Below are 24036 nucleotides of genomic sequence, written 5' to 3' on the forward strand. Positions count from 1 at the left end.
GGGGAGCGGGGTCTTTGGAACTCGATCCCCCTCTAGAGTGAACGAAGCCCCTCCCTGTTGGCTTTTAGCGGGGACCAGAGGGATCCATCTGTTCGGTCGGCCATTTGGGGAAGTAGCACGACCCGCCTTGACGTGTTGCTTTGTTCTTTGAGCACGTGCTCCGGGGAACTGAGATGGGCTCTTTTTAAACATCCAAACAATAGGAAGGCCAGGTCTGGTCTCAGGGGTCAAGATTGCCGAGGGGGACACGGAGAGTCCGGCCGACGGGGCCAAGACCTACCTCTCTGTGGTCCTGTTGTCACGGAAGGGGTCACCCCTCTGCCCCCTTCCCCCTCAACCCTTTATGGCCAGAGACCAGACCTCTGAGGCCCATTAAAAAATTGTCTCTTGCCCCATTAGGCCAACTGAGGAAGAATTAATCAATCAATCATCAATCAATGGTTTTTATTGAGTGTTTACTGTGTGCGGAGCTGCCTTTTGCACCCCCACCCGATCGGGGGATTGGGGGGCCCCGATTTATTTCAGCCCCCGCTGGGACCCCCGGCCGGGGACTTTTCAGTCCCAGAGGAGAGGGAAGCAAGCCCCGCACAGCCTCCTGGAACGACAATGACGGTAATAAGACCTCGTCTTCCCACCTGGCAGGCTCCCGACTTCAGATCCAACGAGCGAGTGGCCGTGACAATGAAAACCGTGTCCCCGAGACCGCAGACGGGCAGAACAAAGCAAGGGAGGAATAAAACGCTGCAGTCGTCGCTGCTGCAAGCGAGGCCCGGCGGCCACACGGCGCTTGTGGCTGCATTTTCGGGGGCAGTCGGCTGTTGGATGGGATCTGTCCGTGGAGGGAGACAGGGCAGACCCACGCCCTGGGCTTTGGCGGCCAATCTGAGCAGCTTCCCCCCTCAGCCTCTGAGAAGGAATCACTGATGCTTCAGGTTGGGAGACTTTCTCTCTTTCTCCTTCTCCGTCTCACCTCTTTCTCATTCTATCTCTCTTTTCTCTTTGTCTTCTTTCTGTAGCGCTCTCTTCTTTCTGTTTCCCTCTTTCTTCTCTTTTTCTTTCCGCCTGTCTCTATCTCCTCTCTTCTCTTACTCTTTTCTCTCTTTCTCTGGCTGTCTTTGTCTCCTCCCCTCTTTCTCCTTCTTTCTTCTCTCTGACTCTGTCTCCTCTCTCTTTATCTGCCTGTCTCTCCTCTTTCTCTCTGCCTGTTTCTCTATGTCTCTGTTTCTCTGTCACTGCCTGTTTCACTCTCTCTGTTTCTCTGCCTTTGTCTCTTGTTTTCTCTGTCCTTCTCTCTTCTCTTTATCTGCCACTCTTCTCTTTATCTGCCTCTCTCCTCTTTCTCTCTTCTCTGTCCCTGATTCTCTCTCTCTGTTTCTCTCTTTGTTTCTGTTTCCATCTCTCTCTCTCTTCCCCCGCCCCGCCCAGGCCCAATTTTGTCACTCGTTGATCAACTGACCAGACCCTACCGTGGATCGTTTGCCCAGGGAAACTGAAATCGATCTGAGGTGATTAATTGGAAGTTGACTGACCCCAGGAAAAGAGACCATTTTGTGCCTCCAGGGCTAGGCCTCTGAGTCTGAGCCTGGGTACCTGAACAGAGAGTTCACTCTGATTCAGCCACTGGTTCTGAGGATATTTTCCAAAACAGAGAACTGCTCCACAAAAGGAAAAAAAAAAAACCTTACCACACGTTAATGTTGTGACAGGAGGAAACCGAATCTTTCAAAACACTGATTATTTTAAAGCTTTCATATGTGTCTCCCCTCCCCCTTCCCTCCTTTTTTCCTTAGGAGCTGATGTCTGTTTCCATGGAAACGGCAGCGAGCGGCGCGTAGTTGTTCGAACTCATGTAGATTTTTAATCTTTTCTAATGATGCCACTTGGCTTCTGGGTATTTTCCAGATTTCTCGCCCCACCCAGGCCCTCCTCCCCCCGACCACCCTCCATAACACATACGACCCCAGGACCCCATTGATGTCTATTGGTATTTTCAATCGCCAATGCCAACCCCCCCACCCCGACCCCCCATCTCAGGGGTTAAAGGGTCCCTTTGACAGATACTAATCCCTATTATTATTTAGGCCGGAGAGGCTTGCTGTGTTCCGCGAGGGCCACTTTTTTTGAACGGCATTTAAGGGTGTTAATATCGTCCCAGGCCTTGGAAGCCGAAGACTCTTCAACTGGAGGAAAACAAGACTGAGCCACTTGACTTTTGAGTCAGACAGACGCCTCCCAACAGCAGGGCCGGGGATTGGCAGCAGCCGAAAGGTGAAAGTTCACCCTCACCTTTGCAGGGGTCAGCTGGCCCCTAAGGAACGGTTTATGAGGGCTGTGGACTCCTACGCTAAGAGCCGTCAAACCCCCTGCTGAGGACCTGGTTGCGTCTCCGGAGAGGCAGTGTGGCCTAGTGGAAAGAGTGTGGGGCTGGGGATGGCGAGACCCGAATTCTAGTCCCAACTCGGCCATTAGGCTGCTGTGTGACCTTCGGCGGGTCACTTAGCCTCTCTAAGCCTCCATTTCCTCAGCTGTAAAGTGGGAATGAGATCCCTGTTCTCCCTTCCTCTTAGATTGTGAATCCTGTGAGGGACAGGGACTGTTTCTGCTTCACTTCACCAAGCACGGTGAAATTTTGTAAGTAATAATAACATCGATAATGTTGGTATCTGTTAAGCGCTTACTGTGTGCCCAGCACTGTTCTAAGCGCTGGGGTAGATACAAGGTAACCAGGTTGTCCCACGCGGGGCTCACGGTCTTCGTCCCCATTTTACAGATGAGGTCACGGAGGCCCAGAGAAGTGAAGTCACACGGCAGACAAGTGGCAGAGCGGGGATTAGAACCCATGACCTTCCGACTCCCAGGCCCGGGCTCTAGCCACGAACTGACCTCGCTGGACGCCGGCCAAAGGCTGTTTCACTTGCTCTCCGGCTGACCCTGCTGCTGAGGAACACACAAGGAGAAGAAATCAACAGACAAACCCACCCTGCCCCGCCACCCACAGCCCCTGCCCTTCCTCTTCGACCAAAACCTCTTCTACTCCTCCACAGCCGGAGACGAGCCGTGCTTCTCCCAGAAAGCCGAGTGAAAGGACATCCTTTTAAGGAAAGAGAGAATCAGGCTGTTCCTTTTTTTTTTTAACGCTATTTGTTAAGCGCTTACTATGTGCCAGGCCCTGGCCTAAGCGCTGGGGGTGGATACAAGCCAATCAGGTTGGACATAGCCCGTGTTCCACATGGAGATCACTGTCATAAACCCCAATTTACAGATGAGGTGACCGAGGCATAGCGAAGTTCAGCGACTTGTCCAAAGTCACACAGCAGACAAGTGGCGGGGCCGGGATTAGAACCCAGGGCCTTCCTGACTCCCAGACCCGTGTTCTATCCACGAGGCCACACTGTTCCTGTAAAATAATAATAATATTGGTATTTGCTAAGCGCTTACCATGCGCAGAGCACTGTTCTAAGCGCTGGGGGAGATACAAGGTAATCAGGGTGTCCCACATGAGGTTCACAGTCTTAATCCCCATTTTACAGATGAGGTCACTGAGGCCCAGAGAAGTGAAGTGACTTGCCCAAAGTCACACAGCTGCCAAGTGGCAGAGCTGGGATTCGAACCCATGACCTCTGACTCCCAAGCCCGGGCTCTCTCCACTGAGCCACGCTGCTTCCCTTAAATGAGGAAGAGTCAAGGCTTGGAACACCCAGCAGTCGTAATCACTCAATCGATGGTATTTATTGAGCGCTTGCTGTGTGCAGAGCACTGTACTAAATGTTTGGAAGAGTCCAACAGAGTTGGTTGACTCGATCCGTGATCGCTGCCCAAGATATTAAATATTAATAACTGGGGTATTCGCTAAGCACTTACTAATGTGCAAAGCACTGTTCTAAGCGTTGGGGCAGATAGAAGATAATCGGGTCCTACATGGGGCTCACGGTTTAAGTAGGAAGGAGACCAGGTATTGAAGCCCCATTTTGCAGAATAGGGAACCGAGGCATAGAAAAGTGAAGTAACCCGTCAAAGGTCACACGGCAGATGAGCGGCAGAGTCAGGATTAGAACCCAGGCCCTCTCACTCCCGGGCTTCTGCTTTTTCTAATAGACCATGCTACGTCTGCTCAGAAAAATGGCATTTTAAGCCATTTTGTTCCCCACAACTCCTTCTCCTCCCTCCCCCTCATCCCTCTCTCTTCCCTCCCCCCTCTCACTTTTTTTCAATGGCATTCGTAAGCGTTTACTGAGTGCTAGGCACTATACTAAGCACTGGGGTAGATACCAGTTAACCAGGTTGGACACAGTCCCTGTTCCCCCCATGGGGCTCACAGTCATAATCTCCGTTTTATAGACGAGGGAACTGAGGCCCAGAGATGTGAAGTGACTTAGCCAAGGTCACACAGCGGACGAGTAGGAGAGCAAGGATTAGAATCCAGCTCCTCTGGCTCCCAGCCCTGGGCCCTTTCCACTAGGCTGACTTTCCCTCCCTCCCCTTTCCTCTCCCTCTCCAGCATCTCTTCCCCCCTCCCTCGTTCCCCTCTCCCATCCGTCCCTTCATTCAACTGTATTTATTGAGCGCTTACTGTGTGCAGAGCACTGGACTAAGCGCTTTGGGGATTACGACGGAAAAAGAGACGGACACATTCCCTGCCCAGAGCGAGCTCGCGGTCTGGAGGGACCCCGACTCCTACCCGCTCCCTTCCCTTCTCGCTGGTGGCTACCGCCAGCCAGGGATGCGAAGCCTCCGAGCCTGGCAAACGGGGGCTCGGAAGTTGGCCTCTCATCAGGTTTCGCAAGTGTCGGGCTGGACCGGGTTGACCCGAGTCCCACCGTCAGGGAGGCCTCTGGAACGAGCCGTGCCCGCGAAGGCTATAAAATATTCAGCGGGGAAGGAAAATTCCGCCAAGGCGTTTGCTTTGGGTTTCAATAAGAGATGGAAAGAGGCAGAGACGGAGGGAAGGGGAGGGTGGGAGGAAATCAGACGACGACTCTCCCTCCGGTTCAAAGACATATTGAATAATAATAATAATGTTGGTATTTGGTAAGCGTTTACTACGTACGGAGCACCGTTCTAAGCGCTGGGGGAGACACGGGGGTCATCAGATTGTCCCACGTGAGGCTCACGGTCTTCATCCCCATTTGGCAGATGAGGTGACTGAGGCCCAGAGAAGTGAAGCGACTTGCCTACGGTCACCCAGCTGACAAGTGGCAGAGCTGGGATTCGAACCCATGACCTCGGACTCCCAAGCCCGGGCTCTTTCCACTGAGCCACGCTGGAGGCCTTCCCTGACTCAGCCCCCCACTTAGGAAGGGGACGACCACTGTGGGCATATGACCACCTTTAAAGGGGCAGAACCTGGGGACCGAGGTGACCACGGGCAGTCCCTCTGAATCAATAGTATTTTTTGAGCGCTTACTGCGTGCAGGCAGTAGCAGGGCGTCGGTCGACACAGTCTACCAAATCAAAGGCCAGGATATCCTTGCCGCCGCCGCCGTGTGCTGCCGACAGACACCTGCAGCGACTTCTCCGCGTAGGAACCCAAGCTCCACGCCCGGTCGGACCACCTCTTCTCCTCCCCGACCTCATTTCTATATTTAAACGGCACAAGCCCGAGCGCTGCAAACTCCCAGCGTCTCTGCTTCCTCGGGAATGCCATCTGTGAGTCTGCCTTGGATCGCTCTTCGATTGAGCATTCCCTTTAGACACGTGAAGCGGGGACCGTAAAACCGTTTTTTGGTTTTGTTTTGCCTTTTCATGGTATTTGTTCAGCATCTACTGGGGTAGATACAAGATGATCCAGTTGGACACAGTCTGTGTCCCGTCCGGGGCTCCCCATTTTACAGATGAAGTAACTGAGGCACAGAGGAAATGCAATGACTTCCCAAGGTCACACTAGCAGACGAGTGGAAGAGGAGGGATTAGAAACCAGATCCTCTGGTTTTCAGGCCCTTCCTCTCTGGGCAGGGCACGTGTTTAGCAGTTCTGTCTTACTGTACTCTCCCAAGCGCTTAGAACAGTGCTAGGCACACAGTCAGTGCTCAATAAATACCCTCGATTGGTTGGTTGATTGATTGATTAGGGCTGCCGGGTCTTGAGGCAGCGCTCCGCACACGGAAGGTATTCACTAAATCAATCAATCAGTGGTATTTACTGAACGCTTACTATGTGCAGAGCACTGTACTAAGTGCTTGGGAGACTACAATACCACAGATGTAGCCGACACGTTCCCTGCCCGCAACAGGCTTACAGTCTAGAGGAGGAGATGGATAGCAATAGAGTTAAATAAATTACAGCTGCATGAGTCACTTATTGTTCTACTGTATTCTCCCCAGCGATTAGTACAGTGCCCCGCACCCAGCCAACGCTCAATAACTGCCCGACCGACTGACGGGGGCAAGCGGGACGACAGGCCAGGCCTCTCCCACCCGGGGCCGGCTCTGGGGCTCCGAACAGGGGCCAGAGGGGGCTAGTTCTGGGGCTTTCCGGGCTCCCTCGGGTGGGGCGGCCGCTCTGCCGGGGGACGTCGCCACCATCGCCTCGGCCGCGGGGTGCGGGGGGGATGGGGACGCTGCGATCCCCCGCGGTCCTCCATCCTTGAACCGCCGCCTGTTTCCACGGCAACCCGAGCACGGGCCCCCGCCTCGACCGCGGCCTAAGCGTTGGGCCTGCCCCGTGGGCGTCATCCCCCGGCCTCGGGGAAGTGGGGGGCCACGCAGGGGACGACAAGGGAAACCCACTGGGTCGCCTCCAGGAGAGACAGACGTCTCGTCGTACCCGCCCCCTAACAACCGCCCGGCTCTCGGTATTTGAAACGCACGAGGCCTTGGGGTCCCCGCCGGATTTCCTGGAGCAGATGGCGGGGCCGGGGCTCGCTGCTGTCTCCCTGGCAGCTCTCCCCCTCTGGCATCATTAAATCCCAGGCCACCAGCCTGCTGTTTAACAATCCCCGATCCCTGCCGGAGCCCCTTCCTGACCTACGGGGGTCCTACTGGGGCACTGCTCAGCGCCCGGTAAACGCTGAACAAATACCATTCGAAACGCAACAAAAGATCTTACAGTCTAGAGTGGACGCTGTACTAACCGCTTGGGGTGACATTCAGAAAGAGAGGGGGACGGGAAGAAAAAGAGGGAGGGCAGACATGCTAGGGAGAGAGAAGGAGAGAGAGGAGAAGCAAGAGAAATAGTAGCATTTACTAGCAGCAATAGCACTTACTGAATGCTGAGCACCGTACTAAGCGCCGGGAGAGAATACACAGGCAGAAATTAGAGAAGCAGCATGGCGTAGTGGATGGAGGACGGGCTCGGCAATCAGAAGGTCGTGAGTTCTGATTCCCCCTCCACCACTTCACTTCTCTGGGACTGTTACCTCATCTGTAAAATGGGAATTGCGACTGTGAGCCCCACACGGGATAGGGACTGTATCCAACCCAATTTCCTTGCATCCACCCCAGCACTTAATACAGTGCCGGGCACGTAGTAAGCGCTCAATACCACAAATATTATTATTATCCCTCAAGGGGCTCGCAATCTAAGACTTTAAGTGGGGACAGGGGATTGGAGAGAGACACATCAGGAGTGGGTGTGTAAGCCACTTAACTTCTCTGTGCCTCAGTCACCTCATCTGTAAAATGGGGATTAAGATTGTGAGCCCCATGTGGGACAACCTGATTCCCTTTGACGCATAGTAAGTGCTTAACAAATACCATAATTATTATTATTATTATGAGAGAGAGAGAACTAGCGCTAATAGTAGGAGTGATATTTATTAATAGAGATAGTACTTACTAAGTGCTTACTTTAGGCAGAGCACTGTAAGTGCCGGGAGAGAATACACACTTGGGAATTAGCCAGGATCTCTGTCTCTCACGGGGTTCCCGGTCTAAGTGGGGAGAAGGGATTGGAGACAGAGCGTGAGAGAGGTGGGGGGCGTAAGGAGATTGCCCCAGGTCCCAGGTACCTGGGGTGGCCCCCGATTTCACCGATTTGCCGGCATCCCTGGAAATAAATGATTTTTTAATGGTATTTGTTAGGCACTTATTATGTGCCAGTCACTGTACTGAGCACTGGGATTACAAGCTAATCGGGTTGGACACAGTCCGGGTCCCACGTGGAGCTCACAGTCTTGATCTCCATTTTACAAATGAGGGAACTAAGGCACGGAGAAGTGAAGCGACCTGCCCACACGGCAGATAAGCGGCGGAGCCGGGATTAAAACACAGGTCCTCCCGACTCCCAGGCCCGGGATCTAAAAACTAGGCCACTATGCTTCTCTATATCTGTATTTCCATCTCTGTACAAGCTCTATCTCTGACAGGGGCACCAGGATGCTCGGGAGAATCATTTGCCGCTTGCCCTCTCCGTCCCCCTCAGCCCCACACACACTATCCACTTTCCCAATCCTTCCCCCAAACTGTGAAATCCTAGATTGAGGTTTTATTTTAATTGTCAGTCCTGGGGGGGGGGGGGGGGCAGGGATAAGGAAGAGGAGGAACCGCGAGACAGAACTCGGGAAATACAACAAAAACGACATTGTTCATGAAAAATTGCTGGAGAGAAGGCTTGCGTTTGTCTGCAAGGAGCAGACGGCAGCTTCTTCTAGACTGTAAGGTCGCTGTGGGCAGGGACCGTGTCTACCAACTCTGCCCTTTTCTACTCTCCCAAGCGCTTAGTACGGTGCTCTTCCCGTAGTAAAGCGCTCAATGAATTCGACTGACTGACTTCGGTCAAGTCATTTAACGCCCCTGGTCCTCAGTTTCCCCATCTGCAAAATGCGAATAAAGTCCCTGCTCTCCTGATTTATTAGAGGATGAGCCCCGAGTGGGACCTGGGCCCAGTCTGACCTGATTGCCTTGCATCCACCCCGGCGCTTAGCACAGTGCTCACAAAAGGCCATATTATTATCCTTCAGTAGCGGCGACAGTCAGTCAGCCAGTCGATCGTATTTACTGAGCGCTCACTGCGTGCCGAGCATTCATTCAATCATATATATTGAGCGCTTACTGTGTGCAGCGCACTGTACTAAGCGTTTGGGAAAGTACAATACAATATAAAAAATACATTCCCTGCCCACAATGAGTTTACAACCCAGAGAGGGAGACAGACGTTCTTAGAAGTAAATAAATGACAGATAAGTACCTAAGTGGTGTGGGGCTGGGACGGGGGATAGATAAAGGCAGCAAGTCAGGGCGATGCAGAAGGGAACGGGAGAAGAGGAAAAGAGGGTTTAACGAGCGCTTACTGTGTGCAGAGCACTCTACTATGCTCTTGAGAGAGGAGCGCGATGATAATAATAATAATGTTGGTATCTGTTAAGCGCTTACTATGTGCCGAGCCCACTGTTCTAAACGCTGGGGTAGACACAGGGGAATCAGGTGGTCCCCCGTGGGGCTCACAGTCTTAATCCCCATTTTACAGATGAGCGAACTGAGGCACAGAGAAGTGACTTGCCCACGGTCACACAGCTGACAGGTGGCAGAGCTGGGATTCGAACTCATGAGCCCTGACTCCAAAGCCCGGGCTCTTTCCACTGAGCCACGCGATGTGGGCAGGAATGTGTCGGTTGTTATATTGTCCTCTCCCAAGCGCTTAGTACTGTGCTTTGCCCGCTATAAGCGCTCAATCAATACGACTGGATTAACGAATGGCAACAGAACAATATAACGGACACGTTCCCTGCCCACGACGGGTTTCCAGTCCCGAGGGACGGCGCGATCGACCAACTCCCGTCTCGGCAATTCAGGCCCCGCCGAGCAGAAGGGGGAGTTCCTGGGTGGGGTAGCTCCTGGGCACGGAGAGGGACGGAAGGAAGCCGGCATCTGTCCCTGGAGGTGTTAGGCATTAAGCTCTGGGACCCACTCCCTTTCAGGCTCCCTCTCCTTGCCCCATCCTTGCCGACAACGCCCGGAATGGGCCTGCCCCAGCATCTGCCGCATAAATCAACAGGCCCGGGCAGACAGGGCCCCCCCCCCCCGGCACCGGCCGCCTGGCGCTGCCAAACGGGAACAGCTGCCGCTCTGCAGAACGGGAGGCCATTTCCCGCCCTCCATCTGACCCTGCCCCGGGCACCCCGCAAAGCCAGCGCTGAGCTTTTCTTTTTTCTGGTGTTGGTTAAGCGCTCACTAGGGGCCGGCTGCCGTCCTAGGCGTCGGGGTAGAGGAAAACCAATCCGGTCGGACGCAGTCGCCCAGGGGGCTCGCGGTCTCAATCCCTATTTGACAGACGAGGAAACCGAGGCCCAGAGAAGTGACTTGCCGAGGTCACTCGGCAAGCGAGTCGCCGACACCAAGGTAGGCAGGGGAGTAGGGGGTTCAGGTACCGCGACAGCCGTTTTTATTTAGGGGGAGGAAGTGCGGACTGTAAGACGGGGGGAGTCGACTCTGAGGCTTCTCCTCGGGCTCCCCGTCCCCCCGAGGCCCCGTTCCCTCCGGCTCGGCCTGCCGGGGTCATCCCGGCTGCTGTCTCGCACCCGGCCCGGCCCCCGCCAGCTGCATGAGGCAGCGGGGGGAGAAAAACCCAAACGAAGCGGAAAACGGGAACGGAGAAGCTGGGAACAGGCGGGCAGCATCCCAGTGGATGACCGGGAAATGGGGTGGGGGTGGGGGGGACCCAGAATGGGAAGGCAGAGGAGATCCAGCCCCTCCCTTCCCTTCCTTTCTCCAGCCCGGCAAGGTGTCCGGGGATAAACCCAATCCCTGGTAAGGAAGGAGGGTTGCCCCGGCGACCGACAGCTGAGGTATTATGGGATGGGTTTCCTTTTAAAAAGACCCCCTTCCTCCCCCCCACCCCCTTCCCCCAGCTCCGCTCCCTCGACGCTCAAGAGCGGCATATGGACTCTCAGCAGGCTGGCGCTCACGGCCCGTCAGCGGCCCGTCAGCGGCCCGTCGGGGGGAAGGCGAGAGGCGGCTTTGCTGGGGGGGGGGGGGGCGCGGGGGGAGACTCCGTTGCCCTCAGAACGGCTGGGGAAAAGGAGGAGGAGGATGAAGAGGAGGAGGAGGAGCAGGAAATGGCGGAGGAAGAGGAGGGGCGGACCGGGTCCGACCCCAGCTGCCCACCACGACCGTGAGCGGTCCAACCCCGGAGATGCCCGACTCCCCTCCGCTCCCTTGGTGGCCCAACTCGGCAGCCCAGTAATAACCGGGGCATCTGTAAAGCACTTATTATGTGCCAAGCGCTGTACTAAGAGCTGGGGGAGCTACAGTAATAATAATTGTGGCATTTGTTCCCTCAACTCGGGTTGAGGCCGCCACCACACCCCTCCGGGCGCGCCCAGAATCTGGTGGCGGTGTTTGTTAAGCGCTTACTAAGCCTCAGGCCCCGTCCCAAGCGCCGGGGGGTGACAGGAGATGATCGGGTCGGACGTCGTCCCCGACCCACGTACGGCTCACCGTCCTAATGCCCGTTTTACAGATGAGGTCGCTAAGTTCCAGAGAAGTGAAGTGACCTGCCCAAGCTCACAGAGCAGACGAGCGGCAGACCCGGGATTAGAACCCGGGTCCTTCCGAGTCCCAGGCCCGGGCTCTATCCACTAGGCCACGCTGCTTCTCACACGGTTTCCGCTTTGTCGGATCTCGGGGAGGAGTCCGTCGGGGAGTCAGGTAAAATTCCGTCTCTGAGGCCGGCCACATTCCCACGTTGCCTTGCCCCGGGCAGCCCTTCCAGGCGGGAAGGCCTTCCGGAGGGGGGGGGAAATCTCACCGGAGGCAGAATTCCAGGCTGGGTGGAGCGGCTAGCCCTGGCGGGCCCGTCCCCTCGCCTCCAGAGACTGACCATCGGGCAGATGTTCGCCAGCTCCCTGGGGCGGTCAGGCCACGGGGTCAGGTGAGATCCCCAAACGCATTTCCAGACGCGAGTTCCGGCTTCTAACCTCCCCCCGGAGGGAGAGCGAGGAGGGAAATAAAGACAGGCGGAATGGAAAAAGCAAGGCCGCCAGATCTCCAGGCTCCGTTTAATGCGAATTTCCCAGAGAGCCGGCTCGTCCGACACGTCGCTCGTCCAGACGTTATTAGTATTATCGTACTTTCACATTTCGGAAGCATTCTGGGGTTCCGGGTGCCAGGGGAGGATCCTCAGGAGGGCCACAGGCCTCTGCCCGAGAGGAGGGGCGGGGGGTCTGTCGGCCCGTGGCGGCTTCTGGGGCAGGAGAACGGAAGCGGAGCCGTCCTCCGGGGGATTGAGTCTCGGGTCTCCGGCCTTCCCTTTGATCTCGATCTAGCGGGCCCCCCGGGGGTGGCTGGGGGAGGGAGGGCGGGTACAGGCTGAGCGACACTTCCCGCCCGGGGCCGTCGGAGCGAGGCCTCGCCACCGGAGATATGCCCTCCCTCACCGGGGCGCCCGACCGGACAACTCTCCTCGCTTGACCGGAGAGTTCAGTGTAAAGCGCTAAGAGTCCTATCGTCCGCCCCGTTCGGTCTGGACCCACACTGGGCGGGGAGGGAGACTGAGGCTGAGCCCGGGGGAGAGCAGAGAACAGAAATAGGGTCCCGGGAGATCTGGGTGCCCGGCCGACCATCCGGCCCCCTCGCTCTCACCCGAGATGGAAGGATTCCCTTCCGCCCACAGGTTTAAGCGCTTAATACAGGGCTCTGCACACGGTGGGTGCTCAATAAATACGATCGGATTTGAGCAGTGGCTCCCTGCCCAGCCCCCAACCCACCTTAGGTCTATTCCGGACTTGAATTTCACTCCTACCCCCTTGACTAGGCAGTGGGGGGACGGGGTGTCTTCCCCAATCCCCACAGGTCAAAAAAAATCAAAGTGGCCAGTGCAGCGATCAGCAGCAGCGATGGGTTCAAACCCCGCCTGTGACCATCACCATTAAACCGTGCCTCAGGACGGGAGGGAGAGGATCTCTTGGGGGGGCGAGGGGGGCCCCTCCCTGGGGCGTCTACAGGCCGCACAGATGGCGGGGGGCCAGGGGAATGACGGAGGGACCGTTGCCTTCGAGGAGGCCGTTCCACTTGTCAAAATCTTCTTTCAGCTCTGGAAGGGGATCGAGCGGTCAGTCAGTGATATTTACTGGGCGCTTACTGTGTGCCGAGCACCGTACTAAGCGGTTGGGAGGGCAGAGGGTACGGATGAGGGAGCCCCGGGTCCGAGGGGCGACTCCCAGGGGTTCGGGGGGCAACTACGGGGCTGAGAAGGGCGAGCAGGCTCACTCGGGCCTTGCTAAGATCTCTAGGGGTGCGCGCGTCGGGACTTGGGGAGAGCTCCTCCATACGGGACTCAACGTCAACCCCATCTCGATGGCATGGAGGAGGGAACGGCGGCTAACGAAAACCAGGGCCAAGAGCAGAGTAAAACCCATGGAGAGGGAAGCCATCTCTATTATCATGGGACTCGTTAAGCGCTTACTATGCGCCAAGCACTGTTCTCAGCACGGGGGTAGATACAAATGAATCAGGTTGGGCACAGCCCCTGTCCCACACGGGGTTCACGCCCTTAATTCCATTTTACAGACGGGCACAGAGAAGTTAAGTAGCTTGCCCAAGGTCCCAGCAGACATGCGGCGGAGCTGGGATTAGAACTCAGGACCTGCTGACTCCCAGGCCCATGCTCTGTTCATCTGCGTGCAGACCATCTGGGGAATGGCCGGCTATGGGCCAGAAGGTCTGAAAACGATAGGGCGGGTCACAGCGGACCACACGACGAATCACGCAAGCCTTCATTTTTAAAAAAGGGAGGAAGGGGGTGTGTGTGGGGGGGGGGGGGTCACTGGTCTGCACCAAGTCCAGCAGGGTGGAGCTGCCCCCCTGCTATGCCCAGGACCGGTCAGACCCTTGCCCAAGTCCCGTGACCGGCTCGGAGCCCCCACGCTGAAAAGGGTTGGGAGATCTTGCAGCGTGGCTCAGTGGGAAGAGCCCGGGCTCGGGGGTCAGAGCTCGTGGGTTCGAATCCCGGCCCTGCCGCCTGTCAGCTGTGCGACTGTGGGCGAGCCACTTAACCTCTCTGTGCCTCAGTTCCCTCATCTGTAAAATGGAGATGAAGACTGTGAGCCTCACGTGGGACAACCTGATTATCCTGTATCTACCCCAGCACTTAGAACAGCGCTCGGCACATAGGAGGCACTTACCGACATCGTTATTATTATTATCTTAGCAAGGCCCGAGTGAGCCTACTCTCCCTTCTCAGCCCTGTAGTTGCCCCCCTGACCCCCCGGGGATCGCCCCTTGGGCCCGGGGCTCCCTCATCCGTACCCTCTGCTGTTGGAAGTTACTGTCCTCTCCCAACCGCTTAGTATTTAGTAAAGGAGCCGGGAGGGAGATTACTAACGAGTCTTCTTTCTCCTTGATCGCAGATGGAGGGAGGGCAGGAAACAGTCAGGGGAAGAGTGGTTTGCACCACATCGCTTCCTGTAGGCCCCCGGGCTCTCGCAGCTGCCTGGCTCAGGGCCCCCACCTCGCCCTCCCTACCCCCATCTGTCCCATCTGCACAGAACCCTGCTCTGCCAACAGTCGAGAGGCCCCTGAGGATTAGCCCTGAGGAGGTACAGGGGAGGGGGCTGGGGGTGGGAGGAGTCGGTGGGTTGAGGGGGCAAGACCCCAGGGGACGGAGCGAGGGGTGGGGCTCCGGGACAGGTCGGGGCCCGGCCTCCTCCCCGGCTCAGCTGGGAAGCACGACCTCGGGGGCCACGGCACCCCTAGACCCGTTCCCCGCAGTGCCACTTGTCCGTCCGTCCCCCCGGGTGACCGTCCCCTCCTCCCGGGGCCTCTCCCGGACTCCCCTGGACCCCCCGTCCCTTACCGAGGTGCTTCTGCAGGAAGGCCAGGATGGCGTGACAGATGATCTCCTGCCCCTCGTAGGGGTCCAGGCTCCCTCGCGTGGAGAAGAGTTTACTCAGCAGGTTCCCCGTCACGAAAGTGAAGTCTGTTTGACTCTGATGAACCGAACCGCTACAGGGGACGGAGACGGGGTGCTGGGTTAGAGGTCACGCAGGGGTCGCACCGGGGACCGGGGAGGACCGGAACCTCCGGGTGACGGGTCCGGGCCGGGATTCTGAAAGGGCCGGGGGATTTCCCCGCCCCAGACGGCTGAGAACCGTGGACTCTGTGTACGAGTGTGGCCGAGGGCCGGCAAGGGACTCATTCATTCGGCAGTACTGACTGAGCCCTCACTATGTGCAGAGCACTGTACCGAGCGCCTGGAGACGGGTGAGAAGCCCCCTAATGTTGGTGCGGGGGCCGAATCTGTCCCCCGACCCTCCTCCCTCCCTGGTCTCTGCCTCCGCCGGGGTTCCGCTCCCCAGCTGGCCCCGTAAAACCCGCCACCCGACGACGTCGAAGACGGTATCCGTTAAGTGCCGACGACGTGCCACGCACCGCTGTGGGCGCCGGGGAAGATACAAGCCAATCGGGTCGGACGCCGTCCCCGTCCCACACGGGGCTCACGGTCTTCGTCCCCCGTTTTACAGGTGAGGTCGCCGAGGCCCAGAGGGGCCAAGTGACGGCACACAGGTGGCGGAGCCGAGATTAGAACCCAGGTCCTTTGGACCGGCGGGCCCCGGCTCGATCCGCTAGGCCCCGGGGCCGCAGGGTAGCCAAGGGATCCCGGAGAGGCTTGGCGGGGGAGGGCGGGGGTGGGAGGAGTGACCATCCTTCAGTGGGATGGAAGTTTCCTTGGGGAATCCGGGGAAATGAAGGGAGGAGATGGGTGGCCACCCAAGTAGGGTGGAGTTGGGGAGGAGTAGGTTTGGGGACGGGGCCCGCGCTCACAGGACGGTGATGATCTTGGTCTGCGCGTGGCGGGAGCAGAGCTTCTTCATCTTGCCGATGCTGTCGGCCGTCTGGAACTTCTCGGTGTTGATGAAGAACACGGGGCCGCGGGCGGCGGGGTACATGTCGTGCTCCAAGGGGTACATCCAGGCGTCCAGGGCCACAGCACACCTGGCGGGAGGAGCCCCCCGCTCCCAGCCCGAGGGGGATCCGGGTTGGGGGGGGGGGCGGGCGGGAGGGGAGGGCAGACCCTCACGAAACTGCAGGACCAGGGAGAGTTCCCGGGGGCGGGCACTTCCTCTTCACCCCCGCCCCACCAACGCCCGGCTCTCGTTGGCGGAGCAACCAAGGGAGGGGCTAGAGTTCCAGACTTCCCCTTTCCTCCCGGCAGCTGACCCTTCCCTCGCCAGGTGCCCTGGGGTGGTACCCCTCGGGCCCTTCCCTCAGCGGCTCCTGGCCCCCGTGGGGTCCTCGGAGCTGGGCCGGGGTGGGGGGTCCGGTGGATGGGAAGGGGTGACTGGACAGACCGGAATCACGGAGTCGGTCGGTGAAGGGCCGCGGTCTGGAGGAGTGGGGAGGACACTCCGGGGCTCCGGGCTCTGTCGGGCACAGCCGGCCGGTCTCCCAACGCCCGCGGGCCGCCGGGGTCCGGGCCGGGCCACTCACCGGAACTGAGGCTCTTTGGTCAGGGCCAGGACGGCGGTCGCCCCTCCGAACGAGTGCCCCATCACCGCCACCCGGTTCAGATCGATGTTGCCCTGGAAACAGACGCCCAGAGCTCCAACTCCCACTGCTCGGGGGGGAGGCTCGGTCTGGTGGGAGCAGGGGGGGTGAGGGCAGAGGGCACGGCGGGGAAAGAACCAGGCCCTTTCCCGGCACCGACTGGACAAGCCGGTTTAGCCTGGCCACTTGGGAGAGCCCTGCTGTCTCAGCGCCCGCTTCTTTCCCGCTCCAAGGCGTCGGGGCCCACGCTCTCCGGCTCCACCCCCGTAGAATCTCCAAAGATGGTTCCCCTCCAAAAACTGGCCCAGAGCTCCCCCCGACCCACCCACCCGGTGGAAATAGCCCGGGCCTGGGATTCGGAGGACCTGGGTTCTAATCCCGGCTCCATCCCCTGCCTGCTTTTGTGACTTCGGACAAGTCGCTTCGCGTCTCTGGGCCTCATTTCTCTCATCTGTAAAACGGGGATGAAGACTGTGAGTCCCATCGGGGACCGGGACTCTGTCCAACCTGATTAGCTTCCATCTACCCCGGCGCTGGGTACGGCGCCGGGCACGTAGTGAGTGCTTAAATACCACAGGGGATTTTTTTTTTTGAAAAGTACCTTCAGGGACGACAGGTCAAAGCCGTCGGGCAGGACGTTGGCAGCGGCCCGGCCGGCCTGGGCCTCCCGCAGGAGCTTCAGCACCTGCCCACACTCGTTGGCCCGCTGGTGCACCTGGAGCGGACGCGGACAACGTAAGCCTATAAACACGGCTATAAGTGCGGCTACCGGGCAAAGAGAAAAGCACGCGGCCCGGTGGAAAGGGCAGGGGGAGTCGGGAGACCTGGGTTCTAATCCCAGCTCCGCCACCCGTCTGCTGCGCGCAAGATAATCGGGTCCCACGTGAGGCTCCCAGTCCAAGTTTGGAGGGAGAGCAGGAATCGAATGCTCATTTTTGCATGAGAGGAAACTGAGGCCCAGAGAAGGGAAGTGACCGGCCCAAGGTCACACAGCTGTCAAGTGGCCAAATGGGAAAGTTGCCTCGCCTCCCAAACCTCCTCAAACACACACAGACACACACACCGGGTCTCGCTTGGTAGGCACTTAATTAATACCACAACCCCTCCCCCTAAGCGGCTCATTCATTAATATAATCATTCATTCGATCCTACTTACTGAGCGCATACTGTGTGCAGAGCACTGGACTAAGCGCATTTGGGAGAGTAACGGACACGTTACCTGCCCACAACGAGCTCACAGTCTCGACGGGGTGCGGCGGGGGGGGGGGGGGGGAGACAGACATTAATACAAATAAATACACTGCAGATGCGTAAGTACGCAGGGATATTATTGTGGGCCAGGAATAATCATTCATTCAATCCTATTTATTGAGCGCTTAGTGGGTGAGGAGCACCGTGGCGAGCGCTTGGAAGAGGACAAGGGAACAACGGACGGACACATTCCCTGCCCACGACGGGCTGGCAGTCTAGAGTACGTCCGGAGTCTGGAATATGCCTGTTTATTGTTACGCTGTTCATTCATTCATTCATTCAATAGTATTTACTGAGCGCTTACTATGTGCAGAGCACCGTACTGAGCGCTTGGGATGAACAAGTCGGCAACAGATAGAGACGGTCCCTGCCGTCTGACGGGCTTACGGTCGAATCGGGGGGAGACGGACGGGCGAGAACAATGGCAATAAAAGCCCAAGCGCTCAGCGACAGTAATCAGGGTACCCGTTAAGCGCTTACTATGTGCAAGGCACCGTTCTAAGCGCCGGACAGCAGGGGCTCAACAGATACGACTGAACGACTATTCAGGAGGGCCGAGGGCGCGGACTGGATCCCAAGGGCTTCTTCTCCCATCCTTGCGGGCGGGTCGTCCCGGGCCCTCCCCCCCGGGCGGCGGGGGTCCCGCTAACCTGCGCGTTCCGAACCCGGAACTCCTCTCCTTCCTCCACCCTCCGGAAGGGGATCCACTCCTCCTGCAGGGGCCCGCTCCCCCGGTCCGCCTCCACCGCCGGCTTACAGAAGTAGGTGGTCGAGGCCGACCGGTCCCTGCGGAGGAGGCCCACCGCGGCTGGCTCCGGTCCTCGGGGAGCCGCCCCGGCGCCTTCTTCCCGGGTCTTCCTCCGCCGGGGCCCCCCAAAGGCCTCCCCGTCCCACCGCGCCCCTGCCCCTCGCTGGGGTCTCTCACCTGTGTTCCGGCACCGCCACCAGGAAGCCCCGGGAAGCCAGCTCCATACAGAAGGCGGAGTACACCGTCCTGATGTCGGGGGGGGAGGGACGGGGGGGGTCAGGTGGGCGGGTGGAGGTGACCGAGACAGGCCCACCACCTCCGGGAAGTCTTCCCGGGAGGGATCAAGCCACCCTCGTTCATTCCTTCATCATGATAAAAACTGGGGTATGTGTTAAGTGCTCGCTACGTGCCAGGCACCGTACTAAGCGCTGGGGTGGATGCCAGCGAATCGCGCCGGACGCAGTCCCTGTCCCACGTGGGGCTCATGGTGTCAATCGCCATTTTACAGATGAGGTCACTGAGGCACAGGGAAGCGAGTGACTTGCCCGAGGTCACGCAGCAGATAAACGGCGGAGCCGGAATCGGAACCCACGACCTTCTGACTCCTAAGCCCGGACTCTATCCACTCCCCCATGCTGCTGGCTCAGTGGAAAGGGCCTGGGCTTTGGAGTCCGAGGTCATGGGTTCGACTCCCGGCTCTGCCCCCTGTCAGCTGTGTGACTGTGGGCGAGTCACTGCACTTCTCTGCGCCTCAGTTCCCTCATCTGTCAAATGGGGATTAAAAGTGCGTGAGCCCCACGTGGGACGACCTGATGACCCTGTATCTCCCCCAGCGCTTAGAACAGTGCTCTGCACCTAGGAAGCGCTTAACAAATACCAACATTATTATTCATTGAGCGCTCACCGTGTGCAAAGCACTGTATTACGTGCTTGGGAGAGGACAAGAGAACAACAGACACATTCCCTGCCCACAAGAAACTTAGAGAAGCAGCGTGGCTCAGTGGAAATAGCCCGGGTTTGGGAGTCAGAGGTCGTGGGTTCTAATCCCGACTCTGCCGCTTGGCAGCTGGGTGGCTTTGGGCAAGTCATTTCACTTCACTTCTCAGTTCCCTCATCTGCAAAATGGGTATTAAGACCGTGAGCCCTCGTGAGACAACCTGATGACCTTGCATCCATCCCCCCCCCGGCACTTAGACCAGTGCTTGGCGCAGAGTAAGCACTTAACAAACGCCACCGTCGTCATTATTGTTATTACAGTCTAGAGGGGAAGACAGATGTTAAGAGAAATAAATAATTACAGCTGTGTCTCCAAACCGAGCTTCGTTCTCATCTCCCCCACCACTGACCTCTGGCTCAATCAATCAATCGATGGTATTTACTGAGCGCTTGTAATGTGCAAAGCACCGGACTGAGCGCTTGGGAACGTATGATATTAGAGTCCAGAGCCACTCACCCTCGCCCTCCTGTCTGGAACGACCTCCCCCTTCACAGCCCGCAGACTGCTACAGGGAAGCAGCGTGGCTCAGCGGAAAGAGCCCGGGCTTGGGAGTCAGAGGTCACGGGTTCGAATCCCGGCTCTGCCACTTGGCAGCCGTGTGACTGTGGGTAAGTCACTTCACTTCTCTGGGCCTCAGTGACCTCATCTGGAAAATGGGGATGAAGACTGTGAGCCTCACGTGGGACAACCTGATTATCCTGCATCTACCTCAGCGCTTAGACCAGTGCTCTGCACGTAGTAAGTGCTTGACACATACCAACATTAATATTACTCTCTCCCCCTGGCCAAGGCTCTTCTGAATCCTCTAGACCGGAAGCTCGTCCTGGGCAGGGAAACTGTCTGCCAACTCTTTTATACCGTATTCTCCCAAGTACACAGTACAGTGCTCTGCACACAGTAAGTGCTCGATACCATTGATTATTATTGTTAATAACATTCATAATAATGGTACCTGTTTAGTGCTTACCAGGTGCCAAGCGCCGTTCCAAGTGCTGGACTCGATACAAGCGAATCAGGTGGGACACAGTCCTGGTCCCACACTGGGCTCACGCTCTTAATCCCCGTTTTTTAGACGAGGTCACTGAGGCCCAGAGGAGTGAAGTGACTTGCCCAAAGTCCCACGGCCGGCAAGTGGCGGAGCGGGGATTAGAACCCACGACCTCTGCCTCCCAAGCCCTTGCTCTTCCCACTAAGCCACGCTGCTCTGCACACAGTACGAGTGATATTTACTGAGCGATTACTATGTACGAAGTGCTTGGGAGAGTACGATCTCAGGTGGTAGACAGGATCCCCGCCCAGGAAGACCTTATAGTCCAGAGGGGCAGAGAGGCATTAAAATAAATTACACACAGGGGAAACGGCAAAATAGAAAGTTCTGGACATTAAGTGCTGGGGGGCTGGGAGGCGGGGTGTCTATCGGAGTGTTTGGGAGCGTTGGTGACGTAAAGGGGGAGGAAACAGGGTGAGGAAACGAGAGTTTAGTCAGATAAGGTCTCTTGGCAACTGCCTCGCTGACCTCCCTGCCTCCTCTCTCACCCCACTCCAGTCGGCACTCGGCTCTGCTGCCGGAATTTTTCTAAAAAAACGGTTCGGTCCACATCTCCCCCCCTCCTCAAGAACCTCCGGGGGTTGCCTATCCACCTCTGCGTCAAAAAGAAGCTCCTCGCCATCAGCTTCAAAGCACTCTGTCAGCTCTCCCCCTCCTACCTCACCTCGTTGATTTCCTATTACAAACCAACCCTCACGCTTCGCTCCTCTAATGCCAACCTACTCCCCGTATCTCGATCTCGTCTATCTCGCCGCCGACCCCTCGCCCACGTCCTTCCTCTGGCCCAGGACGTCCTCTCCCTTCATACACGACGGACCATCACCCTCCGAACTGTAAGCTCGTTACGGGCAGGGGACGTTTCGGTTAATCCTGTTGTACTGTACTCTCCGAAGCGTTCATTAATTAGAGTGCTCCGCACGTAGTAAGTTCCTCGATAATTACGACGGATTGGTTGCCTCGCTAATGACGGTATCTGTTAAGCTCTTGCTGTTCTAAGCGCTGGGGTGGATACAAGGTGATCAGGTTGTCCCTCGAGGGGCTCACAGTCTTTATCCCCGTTTTACAGATGAGGTCACTGAGGCCCAGACAAGTGAAGTGACTTGCCCGAAGTCACCCGGCTGACAAGTGGCGGAGCCGGGATTAGAACCCACGACCTCTGATTCCCAAGCCCGGGCTCTTTCCACCGAGCCACGCTTCTTCTCCTCGCACTCAAAGCCCTGTTACAATCCCATCTCTTCCAAGAAGACTTCCCCGACTGAGCCCACGTTTCCCCTGCTCCTTCTCCCTTCTGCATGGCCTATGCCATTGGATCTGAATAATAATAAGAATGATGATGGCATTTAAGCGCTTACTATGTGCCAAGCACTGTTCTAAGCGCTGGAGGGGATACAGGGTAATCGGGTTGTCCCCCGTGGGGCTCACAGTCTTTATCCCCGTTTTACAGATGAGGTCACTGAGGCCCAGAGAAGTGAAGCGACTGGCCCAAAGTCAAACTGCTGACAGGTGGCGGAGCCGGGACGAGAACCCACGACCTCTGACTCCCAACCCCGGGCTCTTTCCACTGAACCACGCTGCTTCTCCCCCCACCCCACCCTCGGCCCCGCGTGATCCATTTTGAGTGACCGTCTCTCCCTCGAGACTGTAAGATCCAGATTGCGAAAACCAAGGTGAGACTGGAGAAGCAGCATGGCCCAGTGGATAGCGCGCAGGCCTGGGAATCCGAAAGACCCGGGTTCTAATCCCCCCCCCCTCCACCACTTGTCCGCTCTGTGTGACCTTGAGCAAGTCACTTCATTTCTCTGTGCCTCAGCTCCTTCATCTATAAAATGGAGATTAAGACTGTGAGCCCCGCGTGGGGCGTGGACCGTGTCCGACCTGATTTGCTTCCATCTACCCCAGCGTTCAGTACAGTGCCCGGCACGTGGTAAGCGTCTAACAAATACCAACAGAGAGCAAAATAAAAATCGAGGTATAGTGAGTACGTTGGTGTGCGGCAGGGAATGTGTCTGTTGGTTGTTCTGTTGTCCTCTCCCAGGCGCTCAGTACGGCGCTCTGCACGTAGTAAGCGCTCGAAAAATACGCTTGAATGAATGAGTGGAGTTCAGTGAATGCAACCGACGCACCGACTAATGCGGGGGGTGGAGTGGGGAGTCCAGTGACTTGTGAGCCTGGCTGCCTCGAACCCCTCCCCAGTGCCCTCCCCCCAATTTCCTTCCGGGGGACGGGGGAGAGGGAGCGTGGTGGGAAAGGAAAGCAGGTGGCGACCATTGATTTTTCCTCGCTGCCTGATGTTCCCGGGATTCCTCGTCACCCCCAGGGGCGGAGGGCGCTCCGTTTCTGACCCCTGAGGAGGAAGAAGCCCTGGGAGGAAAAGGCCTCTCGCGGTCCCAAACCACCATCAGATAATGAGCTTCCTGGGCGGGGGCGGTGGGTTGGGGGGGAGACGCAGAGCCCCAGAGGATGAGGGGGCACCCATCCCCCCAGGATCCGCACCCCCTCCTCTCGCCCCCCAGCTGACCCGGGTCAAGCGGGATGGGGTGGGGGGCTGTGTCGGTTGCGGGGCCGGGGGGGGGGGGTCTACGCCAGAATGGGGAGAGGGATGTTACAGGAGGGCTGTGCGGAGGAGGGGTACTGGGCCGACGCGGGGGAGGCCGTGCTGAGGCGGTGGCGGGGTAGGGAGGACGGCGCCGGGGCAGGCGGAACATTCATTCACTCGCGCTTGCTGTAGGTAGAGAGCACTGTACTGAGCGCCTGGGGAAGGACAACGATAAACGGACACATTCCCCGCCCACAACGAGCTCCCAGTCTAGTGCACCGCTGCCGGTTCGCATGGGCCAACGCCGCTGGGCCGTGAGCCCCCCCCGCCCCCCGTGGGACGGGGACCGGGTCCCAACGGCTGATCTTCCGATCTACTCCGAAGCTTGACTGGTGCACAGTAAGCACTTCCCAGATCCCCCCACTGATCAACGATTAGTACAGGGCTGGGGAGGGAGGTGGGGGGGGGGGAGGAGGGCAGGGGGCGGCGGGTCCGCTCGGCCAGACCCTTCCAGGGGGTCCTCACCTGAAGGCTCCCAGCCCGTGGGAGAAGACGATCAGCGGGTAGCCGGACGGCCGGGGCTTCAGGGGACCGTTCCAGCTGGCGGGGAGATGGTAGTACCCTACGGCAGGAAGGGACGGGTGAGGGGCTCTGACCGCCGGCCGGGACGGCCGCCCGGAGGCGGGGGGGGGCGGACCGGATGACCCTTACCGACGGCCAGGTTGAGCAGCCTGCTCCCCCAGCGCTCGTTGAGGCCCAGGTAATTGGCCAGGCCCACGCAGTACTCGTAGCGAGGCATCCACAGGGGCCGCTTGGCCCCCTCGCCCTCCTCTTGGCAGGGGTAGAAGAGCCGGAAGAAACTCCCCTGCGGGTGGCAAGAGCGGGTGAGGGGGGGCCCCTCAGGGCAGGTGGCAAGAGCCCCCGGAATCGGGGCCGCTGGGACCTCCCGTGCCAGTGTGCTTGTTCCACGGCAACTTCGTCCCGTACAGGGGGAGGGCGAAAGGGTGAGCGGAGACTGCGGGTGTGGGGCGAGGGGGT

At 58.0% G+C, this 24036-nt stretch overlaps 1 protein-coding gene across 6 annotated transcripts in view; it reads right to left on the reverse strand.

The window, feature by feature from the left end:
* Positions 1–2800: 2800 nt before the first annotated feature.
* PAFAH2 (platelet activating factor acetylhydrolase 2) overlaps positions 2801–24036 on the reverse strand; it is a 28247-nt gene continuing 7011 nt past the window's right edge. For 2 of the 6 annotated variants that reach the window (XM_039914303.1, XM_039914305.1), the window contains 9 exons: positions 23710–23863; positions 23524–23620; positions 18595–18663; positions 18320–18455; positions 17020–17133; positions 16362–16453; positions 15696–15866; positions 14728–14876; positions 11495–11846 (listed from right to left, as the gene is read on the reverse strand). In XM_039914303.1, coding sequence (XP_039770237.1) covers positions 11530–11846; positions 14728–14876; positions 15696–15866; positions 16362–16453; positions 17020–17133; positions 18320–18455; positions 18595–18663; positions 23524–23620; positions 23710–23863 — 1299 coding nt within the window. In that variant the 3' untranslated portion in view covers positions 11495–11529. Of the gene's footprint in view, positions 2938–11494; positions 11847–11896; positions 12218–12752; positions 12967–14727; positions 14877–15695; positions 15867–16361; positions 16454–17019; positions 17134–18319; positions 18456–18594; positions 18664–23523; positions 23621–23709; positions 23864–24036 lie in introns of those variants that run through there. The other 4 variants (XM_039914304.1, XM_029080769.2, XM_029080768.1 and 1 more) reach the window with 4 other exon arrangements.

This window comes from Ornithorhynchus anatinus, chromosome 16 (assembly GCF_004115215.2).
Source record: "Ornithorhynchus anatinus isolate Pmale09 chromosome 16, mOrnAna1.pri.v4, whole genome shotgun sequence".
Taxonomy (NCBI): domain Eukaryota; kingdom Metazoa; phylum Chordata; class Mammalia; order Monotremata; family Ornithorhynchidae; genus Ornithorhynchus; species Ornithorhynchus anatinus.